At 39.8% G+C, this 21,656-nt stretch overlaps 4 protein-coding genes across 6 annotated transcripts; 1 reads left to right on the plus strand and 3 right to left on the minus strand.

Annotated features, from left to right (window-relative positions):
• Positions 1 to 304: 304 nt before the first annotated feature.
• On the minus strand, positions 305 to 5,740 carry LOC134860201 (uncharacterized). Of its 3 annotated transcripts, XM_063877081.1 has the most exons (12): positions 5,357 to 5,411; positions 4,492 to 4,538; positions 4,230 to 4,388; positions 3,942 to 4,053; positions 3,503 to 3,553; positions 3,334 to 3,411; positions 2,863 to 2,919; positions 2,647 to 2,706; positions 2,507 to 2,571; positions 2,291 to 2,426; positions 1,684 to 1,748; positions 305 to 1,603 (listed from the first exon to the last, which is right to left on the minus strand). In XM_063877081.1, the coding sequence occupies exons 2-12, from the start codon at positions 4,518 to 4,520 to the stop codon at positions 1,405 to 1,407; spliced, it is 1,011 nt and encodes a 336-aa protein (XP_063733151.1). In that variant the 5' UTR covers positions 4,521 to 4,538; positions 5,357 to 5,411; the 3' UTR covers positions 305 to 1,404. The 3 variants fall into 3 exon arrangements, with proteins under 3 accessions (XP_063733151.1, XP_063733150.1, XP_063733153.1); XM_063877080.1 differs by having other exon boundaries at positions 4,492 to 5,740; XM_063877083.1 differs by lacking the exon at positions 2,863 to 2,919 and having other exon boundaries at positions 4,492 to 5,740.
• Positions 5,741 to 5,946: 206 nt separating this feature from the next.
• zdhhc24 (zinc finger DHHC-type containing 24) lies at positions 5,947 to 9,703 on the minus strand. The gene is made up of 3 exons (XM_063877084.1): positions 9,115 to 9,703; positions 7,887 to 8,164; positions 5,947 to 7,451 (listed from the first exon to the last, which is right to left on the minus strand). Exons 1-3 carry the CDS (start codon positions 9,417 to 9,419, stop codon positions 7,159 to 7,161), a joined length of 876 nt encoding a protein of 291 aa, XP_063733154.1. The 5' UTR covers positions 9,420 to 9,703; the 3' UTR covers positions 5,947 to 7,158.
• Positions 9,704 to 10,411: 708 nt separating this feature from the next.
• On the plus strand, positions 10,412 to 13,909 carry LOC134859337 (nucleoprotein TPR). The gene is made up of 8 exons (XM_063875763.1): positions 10,412 to 10,508; positions 10,816 to 10,960; positions 11,059 to 11,142; positions 11,373 to 11,460; positions 11,563 to 12,069; positions 12,185 to 12,305; positions 12,723 to 13,559; positions 13,776 to 13,909. The coding sequence occupies exons 1-7, from the start codon at positions 10,423 to 10,425 to the stop codon at positions 13,411 to 13,413; spliced, it is 1,722 nt and encodes a 573-aa protein (XP_063731833.1). The 5' UTR covers positions 10,412 to 10,422; the 3' UTR covers positions 13,414 to 13,559; positions 13,776 to 13,909.
• Positions 13,910 to 14,527: 618 nt separating this feature from the next.
• Positions 14,528 to 21,210, minus strand: pola2 (polymerase (DNA directed), alpha 2). The gene is given in 20 exon segments (XM_063875762.1): positions 14,528 to 14,814; positions 14,817 to 14,922; positions 15,272 to 15,398; positions 15,488 to 15,544; positions 15,725 to 15,831; positions 15,930 to 16,038; positions 16,332 to 16,405; positions 16,611 to 16,649; positions 16,832 to 16,893; positions 16,896 to 16,949; positions 17,114 to 17,165; positions 17,310 to 17,372; positions 18,000 to 18,152; positions 18,441 to 18,529; positions 18,682 to 18,875; positions 19,008 to 19,117; positions 19,626 to 19,683; positions 19,828 to 19,910; positions 20,069 to 20,193; positions 20,873 to 21,210. Coding segments are annotated over 20 exon segments (1,791 nt in total). The 5' UTR covers positions 20,958 to 21,210; the 3' UTR covers positions 14,528 to 14,770.
• Between the last annotated feature and the right edge of the window lie 446 nt (positions 21,211 to 21,656).

Here is a 21,656-nt window from a genome sequence, read left to right on the forward strand (position 1 = left end):
ATTTATAATGCCGTGGTGGAACTGGAAGACTGACCTGGTAATAAAAAACGTGATAGATAAACTGTGAGTGTCAGTAGAGGAATGCTTGTAACATGTTTGGGTCCCTGAACTTGTGTTACATCAATATTAAATCAGTAAACACTTAATTTTATTATTACAAATAGCGTGTTTCCAAGATATTCAGATATATCACACATTTAATCTCAAATACAATCAGTTTTGTTGCTATAACATACCATACAGGGGTCATTTGTAAGAACAAGAAGGATGAATTGAAAATGAGATGAGTCTATGCTAGCCAAATAGTTTGCAAAGGACAAAAATTACTTCAATTGAACTTTTAAAACCCTTTAGGGATGACTGTTGTCTACAACGATCAGCTGTCGAGGTTTTAACTCTTTTGAATAATCTCAAAATATGTACACGTGTCATTATGGGTTAGGGGCTACACACTTCCACACACTTCAGTCACTGTTGGATGCATTGTGGTATGAAACGAGCAGTGAGGAAATACCCCTCATGTTGTATCTTTATTTTTCACAGTTTTATAATTGTAGTTTACAGTTCAATAATCCAATTATAGACTTGGCCTATTAGATGACTTTCATAGCTGAAAATCTGCTTTTTTGCCTCGAGATGAAAGCTATGAAATTTCACATGAAAGGTCAGAAATGAGTTTTGTGAGACATGAAATTTATCTTAACATTTAAATGTCATCCTTGTAGACCAAAGTGTTTCTGTTACAATCATCTCTCTGTTAGTCCCACCCTGGGCTCCTTACTGAGTGATGGTCTTATTGATAGACTTGAAATAGTTCTTGGAAAATTCTCACAAAATAACTAAAAACTCATCTCTTCGCTTCCTTTTATTCAAGTGTTTATTCAATGCTCACATGGCCATACGTACATGCAATGATTTATTGGTTGCTGGAACCGTTTTCCACACTGGCCACAAAAAGATCCCTTTGTAAAACTATTTTTATGGAAGTAGTGCTGCTTCTGTACAAAAACTAGTTAGATACCAGTGTGAAACCAGTATTCATTGGTTAATGTCTGGTCATTTTGTGTGATAGTCGTTTCTCAAAACTGAATTTTTACAAAACATAGGTTCAAGCAACACCTTTTTTTAATGAAAACTACATTTTTCATCTTCTTCAAAACCAATGAAGAAACTAAAAATGTTCAATTAAGTTTTGTTGATATATATATATGTTCCAATTCACGGATTTCCAAGCCCTGCTAAATAAGACTTTTACTGTTATCATTTCTAAAATGTAACCTAACAATACAAAGAAAAACTTAAAAAATGCAGATGGTTTACAGAAATAAAATATTTAAAATAATCCCCTCATAAAACACAAACAATATAAAAGGAGATCAAGTGTTTATAAAAGGAGCGTCAGGTTCAAATTGGAGGTAAGGCCCCATAATGCACACTGTAGTAGGGCTGAAGCATCAGGCGTGTGCCGCTCCACAAGGTGTTGATGGAAAAAACGTTTCCTGTTAAGCTTCCTGAAGCCACAAAACCCAGAACAGTGAGGAAGAAGATGAAGAGCAGAAATAATCCTGCTCTCTGGAAGGCTGTCTCGAAGGTACGTGCCCACCTTAGACAAAGGAGAAAGACGCATGAGCAAAGAGAGAGAAGCATGATTCAGAGCTGCTCTATGATGTGAAACTGAACTACCTTTTGGTCTGACGGTCTTCTGGGAGACTCAGAGGTTTCAGCGGCTCCTCAGCCTCAAATTCCTCCTGCGCACACACAACCAGAGACAACTCCTCATTTCTACATCTAAATCCAGATCTAGGTTTTGTACTGGCACACTCTAGTGGTCACTAGATATATAATAAATATACACTCAGGTCGCTGCTTATAGGATTTTTTGAAGATAGAGCTGCAATATTTGCAGAAAAATTATATCAACCACTGTTCTGAAAATCAATTAATCATTAATATGTAATTTATGAAACACAAAAGGCAGAACATGTTTTCAGCCTCACTAATATGGACATATCCTGCTTCTCAAACTGAATAGCAAATTCAACTCAATATCTCTTGGTTTTGGACTGACAAAACAAAACAATTAAAGACATCACCCTGGACTTTGGGAGACTGGGATTGATATGTTTCACCATTTTCTGACGTTTTATAGAACAACCAATAATCTGGATAATAAATGGCCAATTGCATCGGGAGATAATTGTTAGTTACAGCCCTTATAGTAGGACTGCACTCGTTTTAACCAGGCATAAACAGTATCAGAAGGATTTGTCATGGTCTTAGGAGGTCATACATGTCTGAGATCTGCAGAGGCTGTGATGCTGGGTTTCACTTCAGGCGAGAAGGCCAGCAGCTGCAGCTCCTCTGCGAAGGAAAGAGGGGGGCGGAGTGCTTCCTCCTTTTTTTCCATCAGGTCATTCACAATGGTGCTGGAGACAAACAGAAGACACATGACTCAGTGTACGTCATGATATTCATTTTAAGCCGGGGATATTTTTGTCAGGGTTACAATGAGGCTGTGTCCCGTCTGTCCTCCAGCTGCTCTCCCAGCTCCTGGTTCATCTGCCTGAGACACTGGAGCAGAGAAAGGAGATCAAAGAACAACTCATCACAGGAAGACGTCACAGCCACATGTGACATAATGTTTACCTCTATGATGTTGAAGTTCTCTTTGTTTAATTCCTCTGAGTACTTCAACTGCAAGTTTTTCTATCACAAACACACATGAGAAATAATAAGATTTCAATTAAATAATAAAAGAAAACATTTCATGATAAGCCTGATGAACTCCAAAGAGAAAGATACATAATGTAGAATTAAGTCTTGACTTTTTAGTCTCCCTTTTACTGACGTCTGTGCTCCTACCTTATGAATATCATCATCCCTATTCTGCAGCCCAAGCTCAGCCTCCTCCAATCTACGCTAAATAAACGAACAACAGAACATATCAGGAGCTGTTATACAACCCAACAGGACTAATGTGAAAGTGTGAAGGGCAGTGTTTAACAACTAAATAAAAAAACATCGGTTTACAAACTCTCACACAAATTGTGTAGTTTGTCACTGAAGTCTGATTTGTTCATATGCTCACTACTTCCCAAACACATTTTGCTTAACACTTTAACAATACTTTGCCCAAACAGAACTGACAGAGATGGCTGGGGCACCTGCCCAAGACTCTCAATTGTTGCAGTCTATGTTCAATGTGAAGAAGTTTTATTCAAGAACTCGTGGTAACATAAGGTGAGTAATTGATATGCAAATTATATTATTTGGGGTGGAGTATTCCTTTAACAAGAATAATGAAATATCTCCAAGTTGAATCCATGGTGTTACCTTCATGGATAGAAGTGAAACCCTGTTCTTCTCCAAACTGATCTTGTCCTGCTCTCTCTCTTGCTGGAGGGTCTCGAGCTGAAAGTCAGAAAGACTTGTGGCACCACTTCTGATTGAAGTATATGACGACAGATTCAAGTTGCTATGATAAAATTAACAACCATCATACCTCTACAAGTAGCTTCTTGTTCTGCTCCTTCATAATGGCTGATTCCTTCTCCTGCACACACAAAAAACAACAACAAGGAGGTTTGCCTTGAGATACTAGAAACATCTCTACAACCTGGAGTAAAGACACAATTACAAAATATGAGGAAGTAAAGAATGAAAATATAGTGACCCCACCAAAACCAACACTTCTAAAGAAATAAAATAAATCATTTAAATCTTTGTTCGCTCGCGTTCAACTTACTAGCAGCTGTTAGCTCTACCTGTGTTGAAAATTGGAATAGAGCTGAGCAACTTATCAATGTAATGTAAGAGAAGATACCTGTAAGAAATGAGCTTGTCTAATGTCATTAATTAGCTTAAGTGCGTTCAAGTCTTAATATGTTTTTTAAAACACCCGTTAAACACATTGTTACACAATAACACTTCTGGTTGCAAACCAATTTCTGAATCTTGTTTTCACTCCATCTCTGAGCATCGAGTTCCTCATCTAGGAGCGACCTGCGAGGCTCTGCTTCCACCAGCTGGACTTCACTGCTGCTCTTCTCCAGGCTGCAGACAGAAACAAACACTCTACAAAGTTTTCCATGTTACTAAGTAATGAGAAAAAAAGAAAACAGTGCTGGAATATCAGCACAATGTCAGGGGCCACAAGTCAAACGGTTGATTCCGGTGTTAGGTTTGTCAGTCAGACGGTTGAGTATAGACAATAAAGTGTAATTAGTTACGCTTTCACTTGTTTCCTGAGGAGGATGTTCTCGGGACGCAAGATTGCTAAATCATCTTCTGCTACATCCAGCCAGTCGTTTAGTTTATAATTGCGGTCCCTCTGCTGGGTTAGACTGTGCTCTAGCTCCTCCATTTTCTCACGCATCTCCTTCAGTTTCCTACACACAAATACACACACCAAAGAAGAAGCTCCATGTAATGCTGCTAAGTAACTCAATCAAACATGTTGGTGTGTGGGTTTATTCAGAGAACAGCACTCACATATCTTCCTCTTTGGCATCCATCTCCATGGCTTACTCCTGTAATACCTGCAGCAAAACAGATATATAGCTCATTAATGGCCCACTAAATAGTTATTATGGTGTCAGTTTGTCAATGTACTGTCTATGGGTTGTATCCAGTTAACTCATCTAACTAGTGTAACATACATTAATTCCTAAACTCTGCATAAGTACAACTACCTGCAAAAATAGCCTTTATCCATCCTTCCAAGAATGATTTCAATTGGCACTTAAAAGAATGAGATCGGAGTGCAATGACTGCCTCTCAGCTTGTGAGTGATGGAAAAAGGCGCTTTGAGTCTGTAACAGTAAACTTTAACCGCCCTTTTCTGCAAAATTATAGTTGAAAGTCAACAAATGTGATTTAAAAAAATCAGCTACTGGATGACTAGCTGCAATATGAAAGAAAGGAATAGTTATTGCTCAATTATTACAATTCAGTAATGCATATATAACACTGAAATGACTCATTCTGCAAAATTAGCTTTTAAGTAATAATGCTAACGCAGGACTATAGCTTGTTCAAGAACATGTCTGTCCGTGGTATTGCTAACAGGTGACTTACTTATGCCACTGTTAAAAGCTGGCTGAATATTATTACGTGTTAAAGTAAACATACATGAAATATTACGTCGAGTGTTTTTTCAGGAACCATTCATTCATATTTTCACCGCAGTCTTAGCTAACTAACATTAGCCAACGTTTCTGAGCTAGCTAGCGTTCCATGCTAGGATACAAAGTTGGCCTAAAGTTATCATACTGCTAAAAAAATACTACATTCTGCTAAAACTACTCGTGTTTTAAAGTTATATCTGCTTCAAGAACGCACATAAATAATACCTTACCAGCGAGTAAATCCAAGTACAGCAACGGAGACTGCACGTTGCTGGTAACCATGCACCTGGCAGTGACCGTTGCTAAGAGAACATTTATTCTAGCTTTGTTACTTTACTTATTAGACATATACATAAATACACACAGACACATAGACAATATCAAACACTAAATTTTGAGTGTGTTATATGCAGCATACTATAATCATTTAAAACGTTTTTGTTAGTAAAATTAGACATTATGCTTTATTGTTTGAAGTCACAATAATATCAGGCTTAGTCCCTTACCAGTTTTATTAATTTAGTATTTTCCACGATAATGAAATAGTTGCAAAAGAGAGCTATTATTAAAAACTTTTTTTTTTTAAATCTCAACCACTAGTTTGAGACTCTTTTTGTGATAATGTATTATAAATGTTCATTGTATTTTTCTTATAATCTCCACATTAGAAAAAAATCTGGGATCTTTTTTTCCCCCACTCAAGCATGCATGTGTACAATCATGAGTAATCTGCAGGGGAACACTTCCCACAAATCCAAATGTTGCTATTACACCACAAACAACACACATATAATAATATTAAGTGTCCATGGCTCTGTAATTCCCTTGAAATAATTTATTGGGTATGACCCATATAACATAGCCAACAAAAGAAAATAGGCAGACATACTGTATAATTGGCAAACAATCAACAAAACCTAAACAAACAATTTTTGGCAGACTTTTTAGGACAAGTGCAATCAACTGGCAAAACAAAGACGTGTCATTTTTTTTTTTCCATTTACAGCCAGAAAAGTAGAAATAAAATAACAAAAGCAAAAGTGCAAAAGAGAGAGAGAGAAAAAGATCGTACTGAGGTAGCAAAAGTCAGTTGGCATCAAGTGCTGTGAGACATGTTAACTGTGTCCCAAATCCATACGGCATACTAAATCAAAGCCGGTTTTGAGTAAATATTGATAAAATATCACGTAACTATATGTTTTCTTGTTTATACTGTGTTCAATTCATATGTACTAAGGACTGGGCCACAGGCTCTGAATCGGAACTGAAAAGCTGGATCGATTTATTCCTCTAACTTTTTTTAAGTTATGTACAATTTCTATTGACTGTTTTCTTACACATGTGTTTTCCATCATTGGGAAACAGTGCTCTTTATGTCTCACTTAATGCAACAAAAACCAGTAAAAAGCCCGGGGTAATACATCAGCTTGAGCTCAGGAGTGGATGTCGATAAGTGGAAAACAAAAGCACATCTCAGCTGGTGACGAACAACAGCAGATTTAGAATCCTATTGGATTTTTCAGCATCAGCATGAGTCAAACTGATTATAACCTTCAGATTTATGTAAAAAAAAACAGTACGAAGGCCCATTTAAGTGACTACCCAGAGGTTGTAGTCAGCAGTCTCAAGTGCTTGTTAACAAGGGTTTCAACCTATACATGTTACACGATAAATAAAATACATTCTCAGCTCAGAGTTGTTTTGATACATCTTCAGTGCTCAGTATTCCAGAGGAACACTGCTAATTTCTGTGTTAATATACAGAATACCTTAAATGGAGGTCAATGTACCCTTCTGAAGTAGACCCATAATTTCACTGTCTCAGCACAGGTAAAGGCTACGGAGAAAATATCGGTAGACAGATATACGCAGTGACATCTTAAACCACCACACACTGCTCTGGCTTCTTCCCATCCCAAGCTACCTCTTCATGAACCGAGGTGTTGTTCCCTACAGCTGCTGCTCCCGATTACATTAACTATCACCACTAAAGCAAAGACACACAGCCTGATAATATTCCGAATTTCATCTGTTATCGGCTGGGCTCCAGCGATCCTGTGAGCTGGAAGTGTATCCCGTCTCCTGGTAGAGGTGATGGGATGAGTGGGCAGAGCCAGCATAGGTACCAACAAACGCCCAGAGAGTGACGTAGGTTTCCCAGGACTCCAAGGTTGTAAGGCCGGCGGGTCGAGTACCATTCCCGGGTGGTCTGTCCCCGAGACATCAGGAAGAGGTGGAAGAAGAAGAAAGCGGACACCAGCAGGAAGCCCACCACGCATGTGTCGGCGATAAATGCAAAGGCAAAGGCACGTGGTGACACCTGGCCTGGGAAAAGAAAGGACAGCAGCAGAACTGATTAAAAGAAAGCCAGTGATATAAATACAAGCTTAGGTGAATATTGTACATGAAATACATGTGGTTACATACACTATCTTCTGCAACTTGCCGCTTTATTATATACAGAAAGTTGTTGGGAAAGTAACCTTCATTGTTCATAAAACAAATGATCCAAAAAAGGTTTGCATTCAACATTTTCCGAAGTTTGAAGTGTCACCCACATATATGTATAAATGTGCCTTTCACACAAGGTGTAGACCACTGTATGTGATTAATGGGACACCTTAACCAGAGCTTTCTCTCAAGTTACCACCTATAATTACCTTCCAACACATCTAAATATATTGTATGAGTAACACTGGTAGAGATTAAGTACAACAGCTGTAGAAGTAAGAGACAGAAAGTGGCAAAACCAGCTCCTACCCGACACCAGCATGATCCAGGGTATGAGCAGCAGCATGACACTGTGCATCGTCACACCCTCCTTCAATATGACAATGAAGACCTCTGCATTCATCAGAGTGGCGTACAGGAGCCCCGACCACATAAATAACAAGCAGCTCAGGAAGTAGCGATAGTTACGGAAGCCCACACACTGGCCAAAAAAGACACAGTGGTGATCCCGCCGCAGCACACACACTTTGCAGTCGTAGCAGTGGGAGCAGCGTGGAGGAGTGTGTGTCTCACATGTATAACAGTACCTATGTGGAAAACAAGAACAAAAATACATTTATTTATGATGAGAGATTCTCCCCTTGGCACCAAAGTACTGTTTTGTTAATCCCCTTTAAACAGAGACACTGTGACCCTCAGGTGGTGATGAAGTGGGAGGATATGCAAATTGGAAAATAAATAAATAGAGTGCGCCTGTTCTCTTTTACATAACTAGTACTAGTAATGTAAACGACCATGGCACGCACTTTGCAGTCGTAGCAGTGGGAGCAGCGTGGAGGAGTGTGCAGTACCTATGTGTTACTGTTATACATGTGACAACAAAGTACTGTTTTGTTAATCCCCTTTAAACAAAGAGACTGTGACCATCAGATGGTGATGAAGTGGGAGGATATGCAAATTGAAATAAATAAATAGAGTGCGCCTGTTCTCTTTTGCATAACTAATACTAGTAAAATAAAATAAAATTGTTTGCCTCTTTTTTTGCCATGGTGGACAGTTTTTCCAACTCAATCACGATGACCATTTTTTACTGATAATGGAAATATACCGAGCTGTGACTGTGTTTTAATCTAGAGAAACATTGCTAGTTTAGGCGAACAGAATAATGTGGAACAAATAAATCTTTACACTTGTAAAAAAGCAAAATATGACTCTCCTAATGGTGGATGTCTGACAGTGGGGATTACATATTACCTTCTCTATTTTCTCAAATGATAGAAAAGACTAAATTGTCAAATTATAATTCAATTATAAAACAATAATTGTATTCATCTAAACAGCTTTGTAAATGGATTAAATAGGTTCTAGGCAAAAGTAAACAAAAAACAAAAAAGAAGATACCACAATTAAACAAACATGGAAACAACGAGTTTTTTTTTTTGGCTTATTGGGTTTACTGTGAATCCTCAAACCAAGGCTGTATGAAACATTCTAAATAGAACCCCATTTTTTCCTTATTAACTCCTCCACTTCTCACCTCCACCCCTGGCCCATGCCATCTCCCCCCAGGAACACCCCCCTGATGCTGGGGCTGGTTTTGACGAAGAGCAGGGCGTTCCAGCAGATGTTCCCCAGCATGAAGTACTGAGCCAGCAGGTGGACCACCTTCCACCAACCTGACCACTCCGTCTTCTCCTGGTCCGCCTCCAGCGGTGCCTCCACCAGCACCAAGTAGCTCACCTCCCCGGTGATCGAGAACACCAGGAAGGTGTTGAGGACCACTGGGAGGTGGCGGCACACCCTGTCGACCCTGCCGAAAACTTTACTGGCTAAACTGGTCATGTTTCCTGTCCGTCCAGCTCTCCGTGATGTGACAGCTCACAGGGCGGGGAGCGGTTTGACAGGCGCACTGTAGTTACTGTGTTAGCTTAGATAGGTTAATAACCGCTTTCTGTATGAGGTTACATTAACCGCATGATATCAACAATACTTTATATAACTTTCGGACAAATTAATGTAATAAAAGACCTGAAATGCGCGACTTTCAGTCTCTATTCACGCTCTTACTACCGCAATCAATGCTACTCCACGGAACCATGGACGGAACGCTCCCAGCAGGTGCTACATGAAAACATATCCGCTATGAAACAACGCACTCTGGTTCCGCTTGTGCATGTAACAAATCCCATGGTTCGACAATCGTGTATTTTTATGGATATTAGAATCAATTACTATAATGTTTACGTATTTTGGCTTATAATGCGTACATTTACTCAAGTACTGTACTGTACACATAAGTACACATTTAATATTCTTGTACTTTCAATTTTATACAACTTTATACCCTTGCTTTACTGCATTTTCAATGTAAATTTCAATTTTATTTACTCCAGAGTCTATATCTTTGTGGTTATTATTATAGTTGAAGATCCCCAGATGGCAGTGATATTATCTCGAGGAATTACATAGAATTTAAGTGAATGTGTGTTAATAAAGTAGGCCCTACCATTATGGTTTAAAATACAGACCTAAATAAAACTCTATATGCATTTTTAAAATCTAATGGTACTTGAAATCTTATATTTAATAACTGAATGAATCTTGTTAATATGTATGCCATTAATTTTCTTATTGTTTTATTTTCATATCATCACGTTATCATATTCTCTTGTTTGTTATGTTTATTATTTTGCCTGTATTAAAGAGGAAAAAAGAAAGCTCTCACTTCAGATTAACCCTATTACTACACCCATGTGTTTATTGGCAGTGTGTCTCTGGTCCCTCCCCCCCTAAAGAGGAGACCTTAATCCCTGATAATCTCTGCATCCACTGAAAGCCTGCAGTCATGGCTGCATCGAAGGAGACTTCACTGCCTCTAAGACACCTGACGGGCACTTTCACACACCAAAGAGAGCTCACGCTAAAAAACAGGTAAGATCCTAGAATATGAATTCAGGAAGAAGTAGTTACAGACTTGTTTTTCCTTCAAAATCATTAAAACAGAAATTACCAAAGGACTTCTACAGGTTTTTTTTTACAATGTGGTACAAAAGAGGGATTACATAGTGTAGTTTCAGTAACATTTTAGCCTTTTATAGATGTTGTGTGTGAGGGTAATAAAGTGTGTGTGTGTGTGTGTGTGTGTGTGTGTGTGTGTGTGTGTGTGTGTGTGTGTGTGTGTGTGTCAGTACAATGCTGAGTAATCATGTGAATCTGTGTGTGTGTTTGTTTCATGCAGCCACCTGCAGCAGCGCTGGCAGGAGCTGAAGGAGAGAGAGCTCATCGCTCAACAAAACAACAGGCAGCTTCTACAGCAGTTTGATGAAGCCCAGGAAACACTGAGAGAGATGTTAACACTCACTGCTGACATGAAAACTATTCGGGTGCACACACAATAAACAAACTTCCCATTTGTACTTCCCCCCTGACTCTCTGTGAAGCGATGGTGCTGAATCATCTTCTTGACCTTTGACCCCTTCAGAAGGAGTACGAGCGGTACCTGGAGGAGAGTTACCCCCGCTGGCAGCAGCAGCTCGAGGAGAAAAATCAGTCTGCTCAAAGACAGGTACGACAGATTCACCGGTTCAGATTGTGTCCAACATGCACACTGGTTCTGCCATTTGAATCGATGAAATAAAACTAACATTAACTTGTTTATTGTGCTATAGAAAAGTACACATACCTCAATGTTGTTCTTGTAGTGTTTACTTGTAGTGCAGATATTTTTTGCAGTATTGCATTAGCTCTTTCTTAAGCAAACATTCTAAATACTTCTTCCACCACTGCCTTTTACAGAGTATGGAGGATTATTTAAGGTCATGTCTAAAGAACAGAGAGGAACGGGTGTCAAAATATTCAGCAGATCGACCTTTATATTCAAAAGGTTTGTCCTCTTTACTCACTTCTTTGGTTTTAAAGGAGTGATCCTCCCTCCTCCCCCTCCCCCCCCACACACACACCTATCTAACTTGTATCTTTGTTCCAGGCCATACAACAGTGTCACAGCAAATGGCTGCACCTCCAAACCAGTACAGCCAAAACCACCACATGGACTACAACCGACACGGCTGCCCTCGTCTCCCATACATGCAGTCTTCCTGGCAGACCCATCCTCAATTCCAGACAGCAAGGTATCCTATCAGAGCCCAACATCAACCTCAGGGTTACTCTCATGTTCCTCCATTTTTCCCCCAACATCCTGACCCATTCCAGCACCAACAACTCGCCTCAACACCCGGTCATCATCACTCCAGGCAAAATGCACCAGGCTGGGCCTCCGTGCAGCCCAACCAACCCTGCTCTTTGGCTGCTGGTGCGGCGGGGATCTCCGCATGCTCTGAGGCTCTGTGGGGTCAGCTCTACAGGGAGGAGCCCCCTCCTGAGATGGAGGTGACTGAGGAAGAGGTAGACACAAGCCAAGCACCAAGCTCAAAGAGAGAGAGCAGGAGTGGAGGCAGCTGTCGTTTATCCCAGGAGCTGGACATCAAACCAGGTGGAAAAAGAAAATTCTTTTTTTTTCTGATGCACCTATCTTCCTTAGAAAATATGTACATTCTCCTCAGATATGGGTTCTGATTTTACAATGTGTGTTGACGTACCGCGTTTAGTTCGTCTGTCTGGTGGCCCTGCAGAGAGCAGCGTGAGCAGCAGGGAGTCGTGTCAGGGGAGCAAAAAGAAGAAGAGAGGCACATCACAGAGATCGTCCTTGAAGAGCTGCAGTTCTCAGGAGTAAGTCATATAATCTATAATATTCCCTGGACATTTTTGCTAAGTACATTTGACCATAATCATAATAATAACAGTTTAATATTGGAACGAAAGTTATACCTTTAGTCATCTAAAACAACCCTTTTCCTACACTTGTATGTTTTGTTGTAAGTTGCAATACACAGAAAAGAGAGCTGAGGCCTTCACTCTCATTTAAAGTTTGCCACAGGTTTGAGGCAAACTATGCAGCATTTTTACAATGAAAAAAAAGAAAAAAAATAGAGAATAGAACAGGTCTAAGAAAACGTGCAACTCCAACTCTTTGGGGCGTCCATCAACAAGAGGATGAATCGGAATCAGATACGATATGAACCATTTATGTTCTACCTAACATAGAAATCGACAACTACCATATTTTTCATCCATTCCTTATTTTAGGTCATCTGAGAGTTCAAGTGCAATTGTCATTGCTGCATCTACAGCGGCCCAAGACTTAGGAAGCGAGGCCTCATCAGAGAAAGGCAGATCAAGCACAAGTAGGAGAACGAGGAGGAGTGGGGGGCTCACTGTCGGATCTCCAACTGCTGAGAAGACATCGAAAGAGAGCAAGGGAGAAGACTCCGGGAGTCACAGAGAGGAAAGTCGGTCAACTACTGCGGAGTTAGGGAGTCTAATTGAGGAGACCAGGATTGAAAAAGGAAGTAATCAAAGACAAGGTGATAATTCAGAGAGCTGTGGAGAGGAGTCTGGATCCCAGAGGGAGGAGGAATCAGGAAATATTCAAATAAAGATTGGAAACAGAGGTGGAGATGAAACAGAAAAGCAGGAAAGTAACAGCTCTGAACAAAGCAATGTAGAGGAAAGGGATGAGGAAGAACCAGGAAGGGGAGACGGAGAGGAAGACAGTGGTGGCACTGACAATCAGGCAGATGAAGAGCAAGATGAAAGCGATGCGTCTGAAGATGATGATGCAGCTTCCGAAAGAAAGAATACGACAGATGAAGAAGAGGAGTCAGGATTGGAAGAAGAGTCAGAGGATGAGAAAAAGGGTGATGGTGAGGAAGCAAAGCAGCGAAATGATCGAAGATGGTGGGAACCAAAAAGGGGTTTCCACATCTTCTCAAGATGAAGATGAGGACGAGGATGAGAGTGAAGGAGAGAGGAGAACACTGAGGATGAAGAATCAGATGAAGACGAGCAAAGAGGAGATGAAGCAAGAGAACCAGAGGAGGAAAGCGATTCAGACGACAGCATCATCTCGCCACAGCAAAACAGGTCAGATAAGAAAGCCATATGCATTACTCGAGACAATTTAGAATTGTTTTCATACATTTTGGCTGTTTTAAAACAGATACCTTACATTTTGGTAAGGTTCTGAGTTTTATTGTATTTTTAAGAGGGCTGCAAAGTCTAAAATAATAACCTTGTATAAGTGATATTTGTTTATCACAAATGACAGTACCTGCACTTTAAGTTATCTGTTGTTTTCAGATCTAAAAAGATGAACATTATTCCTGAGGGAGGTGAAGAGAGGAAGGACTCAAAACGGGATCATCTGAGAATGAATTCTGTGACGACGATGTCGAGAATCTACTTGCGCCTCAAGATCAATCACAGAAACAAGAGTGAGTAACTTTTTACTCCCGATAGCAAAAACTACACCTTTACCGCTTTTACCTCACTTCTTTTTTTAAACATATTTTCAGAGAAAAGGACCTCAAATCTGCTGAGAAACCAAAAGGTAAAGTATTGTATTGTCAGACTTCATAATTAATATTTCTTAATATTGACAAAAATGTTTGTTGTTGAAGATTACACCGTTTCTTTTCCAGCAATTTGTGACAACGTGGAGATCTTTCAAGTGGAGTCGGACAGATCAACCAAGTCGGATCACCCGAGTGACGATGAGTTTGACCAGTTTTATGAATAAATGTACTCTGAACTCAGGAATAAAAGACAAAAGCCTGCCTCAGGATAAAGTGTTACAGCAGATTATTATATTATAAACCACTTTATTCAAAAGATGTGGTCTTTTAAAATGGTACTGTTTATTAGTTTGTTTTCTTAGGTTTGATTAAAGATGTTATCTAAATGTATTATTACCCAGACATAACTGCATTACATTAAACATACTTTCAAATGTTTATGTTGACTACTTGCTTCCTTCTCCCCTCAGAGCCTTAGAAACGGGAATATACAATATATGACGGCAACACTAGCAGATTCAAGAGAAGACTACCAAATAGTACAAAGAGTGACAATAATTTATTGAAAAGAGATTGTTATTGCTGTCTGAGCGACACATACCCCACCAATCAGACATGTTTGCTGTATAAAAATAAACCCAATGAGCACAGTAGATTGTTTTTTATGGCGTGTTTCCCATCAGCATATCCGGAGAGTACAGCATGAAGCTGCTTACAAACTGGTCCTGGTTGAGTCAGCTCTCTTTTCTGGAGACAAGCTTTCACAGTCTTAACTTTATCTTAGATTTTCACCACCTGAGCAGCCACACAGGGGCTCACTCTCGCCCGTCGTCTGATGCAGCGCTGCGCTGAATGAGCAGCCGGCCGTAGGTCCCGCCCACCTGGCCTTTAGTCAGCCGTCCAGGATTCACACACACACAGCCGGCCACGTCCTGAAAACAGGTGCAAGGAGGGTTTAAAAAGACATATGGTGTGGACTAAGCAAAAAGATTTGGCTTTAGTAAAATGTAAAACAACAACCATCATTGGAATCTATCCACAGTAGTGGCTTAACTACAATAGTTTATTTGGTTTCATCACTGAATTGAATTAATTTTCAAAAAATGCTTTGACTGATGGCTTGACTAAATTAACTTCTTAAAGATTTTGTTGAACGTTTTATTGAACTGAACTCAAAGCTGCACTTATTTTTATATTGACAATACTTCAAATGACAGTGGACCCTGTAACCAATAACTGGGCTGAGTGTCTGTTTAGAGGATGTGAACAGGACGTCTGTACCTTGACAAAGTAGCGTAGCTCGGAGGGAATAACGAGGACGTCGGGAGTCAGCGGCATCTGACCGAAGCTCTGGAACTTCTCATAATCCATGTTCACCTCCTCCACGGGCGGGTACAGCGGGTAGTAACTGGACGACAAACCACAAACTCAGAGTCATTGATGTTACAGCATCTTCAAAGTGGAGTAAAGAAAAATCAACTGTTTTAGGACTCCTACCTCCTCTGGGTCAGCATGTGTTTCAGTATGCGGGAAAATCGGTCCGTTCCAGTGCCGCTGCAACACAAATCAATTTAATTTCAACACTGTACAGTGATGACATTCATTAAAATACATAAATAAATACTATTTATCTTCTGCTTCTGGCATTATAGAAAGCTCGCCTAGGAATTCAAGTTGATAAAACGGAGGCTGTAACTGAGCTCAATGTAAGTGAAATAAAGAAATCCTCCTCACCAGCTGATCTCCTCAGCGCCCATGTGGAACAGGATGTCGGTGGACGTCAGGCCAAAGGTCACACCGTCGATCAGCAGGGTGCAGGGGTCCGGGACCAGGGTGATGCGCTGCAGAGTGCAAAGAGCAGGAGCAGATGTAATTCCCGGGAGTTAAACATTTATTTATTTTACATGTACCGTCCTACAGTCAGGTGTTTGCATCTGACCTGGGCCTGGTCCTTGCTGATGTTCGGCAGGGTGAAGGGAGGCTGTGGGTAGATGAAATGATGGTGGATGTCTCTCTGGGAGGGCACAAACACCAGGCGGCAGCCAACGCTGGATGGAAAAAGGAAAGAAACATGATCTTGGGTACGTTTTCTAATAAAAGCTTTTCAAGAGAAAATTAAAGCATTTTGTTAAATCTGAATACTCTAGAGTCTTGAATCCTCAATGACTTAAAAAGAACTAGCTATGAAAGTCGAGTGAGAACAGGAACATAAGATTGTGTTAAAATAAATCAATTTTTAAGTATTATATTCAAATTAAAATAGATTTCTAACCATAAGACCCTATAGGAACCCCTGCAGGAGGAAATGCTGCTCTTTGAAGTTTAAAGATACGAGACAAACCTTTTGGTGCCGTCCACGACGCTTTCGATACATCTTGAGAAAATTGCCTCAAACGTCTCGGTCACCTGAGCTTTCTATTTCACACACAGGTAGGGGTAAAGATGGTCACAAAAACTCATTAACAACTAATTTAATTTAAAGTTCTGAACACAATCAACTAATATGTTTGAGGAATCACATCAACCTGTATTGATTTTGGATTTTCAGAATACAAAACATCAGAGCTAAGAATAGCGGGTTTCTTGGATAGACACACAAACTGTCCGCTGTTGAACGTACCTCAATTTGTTCATGTTTGGAATCCAGAAAAGGGCCCAGCTGGAGAAAGAAGAGGGAGAATTAGAAATGTCATAAGTAACAGCTTCTGTAAGCTACTAAAATGTGACAGAATCAGAGAAAATGAGCATTTTATGCTTTTGATTTGTTCGGCCACCTGCATGTTTAAGAACTGCGGACTGTGATGCAGCACAGAAAATGTAATTTAAAGAAGGTGATTATACCAGCAAGCAGACATCAGGACGGTCCCTGACAATGACATTGATGAGGTCCAGCAGAGGGTCAAAGTTAAGCTGTTGGAGGGAGTGTACGGTCCACATGCCACCAGCACATTCAAGGGCTCTGCAATCACATGAGATGAAGAGTGTGTAGGAAATAACTTACATGAAAGAGACAAAGAACTACAACTAACTGATACGCACTGCAGGGTCCCTCCTTATATAGTAGTTAAAGGCTTTCAGATATTACAGAAAATGTTACAAATCTTATCAACCAACATCACTTACCTTCGTTCATCTCCGTTTTCACCTCAGAAGTGAAGAAAGGAAGAGGGACTCCCTAAAAAAAGACAAGACGATTAACAGAACATAAACAGGCCCTCGTTCTAACGTTGAGGAACTCGTAAGCTCTTCACCGGGATTCTATTTTAACTAAATGTTGCTTTTTGAAGACATAGAAAATATCGTATAACTTGTAGCAGACCTCATAAAGTTTGGAGGCCATCAGTTTCCTTCCTGTTGTGTTCATCCCCTCCATCACTACCACCTGAGGAAGGAGAGCAGAGTTCAAACACAGCACATGGCGGTTATTTATTCTTCTGTGGGATTTGTTGATATAACATTACATTACATCATATATATTTGTCAGAGTTCTCGGTCGGACGCTGGGTTAGTCTCCTGCCCAGGTCCTTGGCATGCTCTGTTGCTCTTGGTGGCCTTGTAACCTGCTGCACACACACCTTGGTGCACAGGCAAAGGAGAGGCCACCGTTCTACACACAACACAATGCACTCTAGTCTAGAGATGTACAATGTCAGAATACTAGGGCTGTAACAAATGTCCTTTCTTTACATTCAAAGCTTCTATTCAGGGTTTCAAAAGTAGTTTTCTGATTGGTTGTATAAATGCAATGTCTGATGCTGTTAGATTGCTGATTGACCGCCATGTTAGGTGGGTTTTGAAGAGCAGGAAACACAGGTTTAAGAAAAATGAATAGACATGCAGAAAAAGAAGAAGCTATGTAGAATTCAGATGTTAATTTAGCAATGAAATGCTACGGATGAAGCTTCGAACTATTCACTACAAATACATATTAATAAATACAGACACATTCAATTCTGCCAGAAATATTTCGGTAGCTTGATCCTCAAAGACGAGAAGTTCCCCGTCTCACCTGACCAGGAAACAGGGAGTACTCTTTGAGCTCTGATAGGTCCACAGGTATTTGCTGTCCGCCTTGCTCCGGGCCCGCTTCCAGGAGAACTGAGTGAGCATTCAGTTTGCCGTTACTGTCACAGCAAACCTGACCCAGCACTGTTATACTGTCCTGAGGGTGGAGAGGTAGAAAACACACCAAACTGAACAGACAGGCAATACTTAAATTATACAAATTCATTTAAGTATTGTGTCTAGTTTAAGGCAGCACAAAATAGCATCCAATAGTAAAACTGGATGCTGATTTGTTTATTGCTTAAAAAAGTGAAGAATAAAACTTTGTGTGAGAAAAATATCAAATTACAACTTGAAGATATCCATAATGTTCTCAATACTGGAAATCATTGATTTGAGGCTTCTATCATTTTGGAGGATTTTAACAGCGGTAACACGTCTGTACCTGAGCGGGCAGAGAGACCGGGGAGAACTCTTCGATGTTAAAGTGAGACTTGAGTCCCTCGCCGAACTCCTCTATCTTCTCTGTCAGCACTGAGGAAAACAAAGAAACAGAGATCCTCAAACGATATGTAATCCTGAACATCTTTTATATTTATCAAAGCAGGCTGTATGCGGTTTACTTCGTTATTAAATTGAAATGTTCGAATACCAGTGTTAATGCTTTTTAAGTGTGTGTCACTCACCATTTCGAACGTCGCGCAGCCTCTGGAACATGTACTTGTAGCTGCAGCGTAGCGAGTCTTCAGGCCCCTCCAGGAGTTCCAGCTGGACACCTGAATCCTTCCTGCCGGCCCAGCGGGTCCCCTGCACGGCCCCGTAAGAAACCACCACCTCCCCTTTGGCTCCTCGCTGGCTGTACTTCTGTGAGGGTGTTGCACTTCCAAAGAAAGAAAGAGTCACAGTTAACAAAGTGTTTATCATGACAAGTGGATTATTTCATGCTACCCTATACAGTGGTTCTGTGAAATGTGTGTGTGTGTGTGTGTGTGTGTGTGTGGTTGCTGGGTACCTGGGAGAAAAGCTGGCAGGAGACAGCAGCAGGCCAGGGCTGGTCAGCAGAGCTGCACTTCTTTTTGACTGAGGGTGTTCAGGAGTGGTCAGCGCTCTCTTCTGAGAGCCCTGAATACACACACACAAATGCATTCAATGGTTTTGCACTTTCTGTTTAGTTTTATTGAACTTTAATTTAATATCCACTAAAAGATTTGAAGGAGCCACACATTGGGACACAGCAATTGTTCAGTATAGCAGAAAATATAGTTTTTCTTCTCACAAATTGTGTTTCTAACTGTTATGTTGATTAAATTCAATGAAAATGAGTTTTACATATTTAATTCAAACAAGGGTAAACAAACATCTCTACTCTTCCTGTTGACCATATGTTTTATTGTTTGTTTCTTTGACTCTTTTTTGTAGATATTTACAATCATTATTCTTGTGAAGAAATGTGTAAACTTGCTCTTTAAAACATGCTAAATACATTTGATATGTTCTTTGATTGAAATAAGTACATCTGGATTAATTATAAAGCCCAGTTTACATCGACAGCACTCACATCATGATATTGATCTGAACATGTAAAATTCTGCAAAAGAAAAAGCGGCTGTAGTCAAAAGCTACAGCTTACCTTAGCAGGGGTAGAGTAAGCATCCAGTAGGTTCTCCTCCTCTTCCTCAGCTTTGATTCTGAACAAATAATGTTAAGGACTGGGAAATTCTTTATTGGCAAGCCCTAATAAAATAAATGTTGTGAGTCATAAACTCTTAGTTACTTTTTTTATTCAAGGCTAAATGAAAGTTATTTTCCCTCAAATTCACTTTGAAGGATACAAGTCCTGTAGCGAGTGGATGTCTCTGATTCGAGTTTCTTCTTTCCTGAAGCTTTGTTTGGATTTATTCTTCTTGTTCAACACCTGCCAAGAAAATGAACTAGGTATGAAAACAAAATCCGCTGCCCTTTCTGACAGTGGGGAGAGTGTAATGACAAAGAAAGGTCCATGTTTAAATAAACAACAACCATTCACACAAAAACTCCCTGCCAAAAATAAAAATGCATTTATGTCATCCTTACCTCATGTTCAAAATACTCCAGGGTGTCAGTGGAGAGTTTTAGTCCATTTTTGGTTGTGCTGTAGGCCACCCACTCCAGCACCATCTCATCTGCCTGTATCCTGTTGCAGATACACTGCTCCACCACTGAGGACAGAGGAGATATGAGGGGCAGGAAGGAGGGCAGGTAAACAGACAGGTGAAGCAATTAAAATAAAATACACAATCACTTTGAATTGAGCACATTTAAATCATACATGTAAATGCTAAAATACTGCAAGTCAAAGCCATGCATTCAAAATATTTCTTTAGTAAAAGTATACATATAAAATAATACTTTAAGTACCAAAAGGTAAGCAAGCCATTCTGCAAAATGACCCTTTACAGAGTAATTTACATGATATTACTGGATTATAATCATCGGTGCATGAAGGTGTTCTTGACTTAAGTATTGCAGGTGGTAAAGGTGCAGCTGATTTTTATTAATATTTATCAGTTGCTTTATATTTTGTATAAATAATCTGACTCTGCAAACTAACAAGTGAATAAAGCTGTCAAAAAAATGAAATTAAGTAAAAATGGTCATATATGCTTTCAAAATGTAGTGTAGTATAAAGTAGCATTAAAATGACGTACATAAGTACAGCATAGAGTGAATGTTCTTATCTTACATTAGCAAAACAGACATGTTAAGTACAACGTTAACAGAACAGCTGTAGAACATTAAAAGATGTTGAATATTTAGCTGATTGTCGTTATTCTTAGCTACTATAAGCTGTGCTATTTATTTGAAAAGGAAAACAAGAAGCATGTATTAGCTACTTACTCTTGTCGAGGATTGTGTCGTCTTGGCAGGTTATGTCGAACATTTCCAGCTCTGATTTGAGGCTTTCTCCGGTCACCACAGCCATGGTTTTGTGCTGAATATTGACTAGACTGTGTAGTAATGGAGGGGATAACACGTCCAATGTGTTGATGGTACCTTGGTAGCTAACGTTAGCTTTGCTCTCACTTCATAGCAACCAAAACAATCTAGTTGTCTTTAGTGTGCAATTGTTAATGCAAGTTATAGCAGTTACCTTCACGTTAGATAGCAGAATAAAACACCAGACGCTTGTTTCATTTTACCGCGAAAAAGTGATTCTGGTGTTGGCGGCCGGAACTGACGTCACACCCCATAACAATAATAAGCGGAAGTCAGCCTCACAAAATAAAAGCTTTGAATAACATCTAGTGGTGAACACGAGTATTTCACTTTTCGAAAAGCTTCAATGAGTTGCCAGTCTTGTTTACCTAGCTTAACCTGTTTGAACTCATAAACAATAGCGTGAAGTATACTACTAAATTAAGCAACCTTACAGTCTCAATACAAATGTACACATTGAAGTACATTATAGATGATCATGTTATTGTCAGTAATGGAGAAATAATTCAGGTTCTTACTGCTGCTTATATAAATGTTCGTATTTTCGTGTAAACATCTTAATCTGTAAAGTAACTAAAGATATCTCATCATTTTTGTGGATTAAAATATTACATTTCTCCCTTTGATGTATAGTTGAGTAGAAGTACATTTCTTGTGAAAATGACAATTCCTCCACTGGTCATTG

This window comes from Eleginops maclovinus, chromosome 23, assembly GCF_036324505.1.
Source record: "Eleginops maclovinus isolate JMC-PN-2008 ecotype Puerto Natales chromosome 23, JC_Emac_rtc_rv5, whole genome shotgun sequence".
Taxonomy (NCBI): Eukaryota; Metazoa; Chordata; class Actinopteri; order Perciformes; family Eleginopidae; genus Eleginops; species Eleginops maclovinus.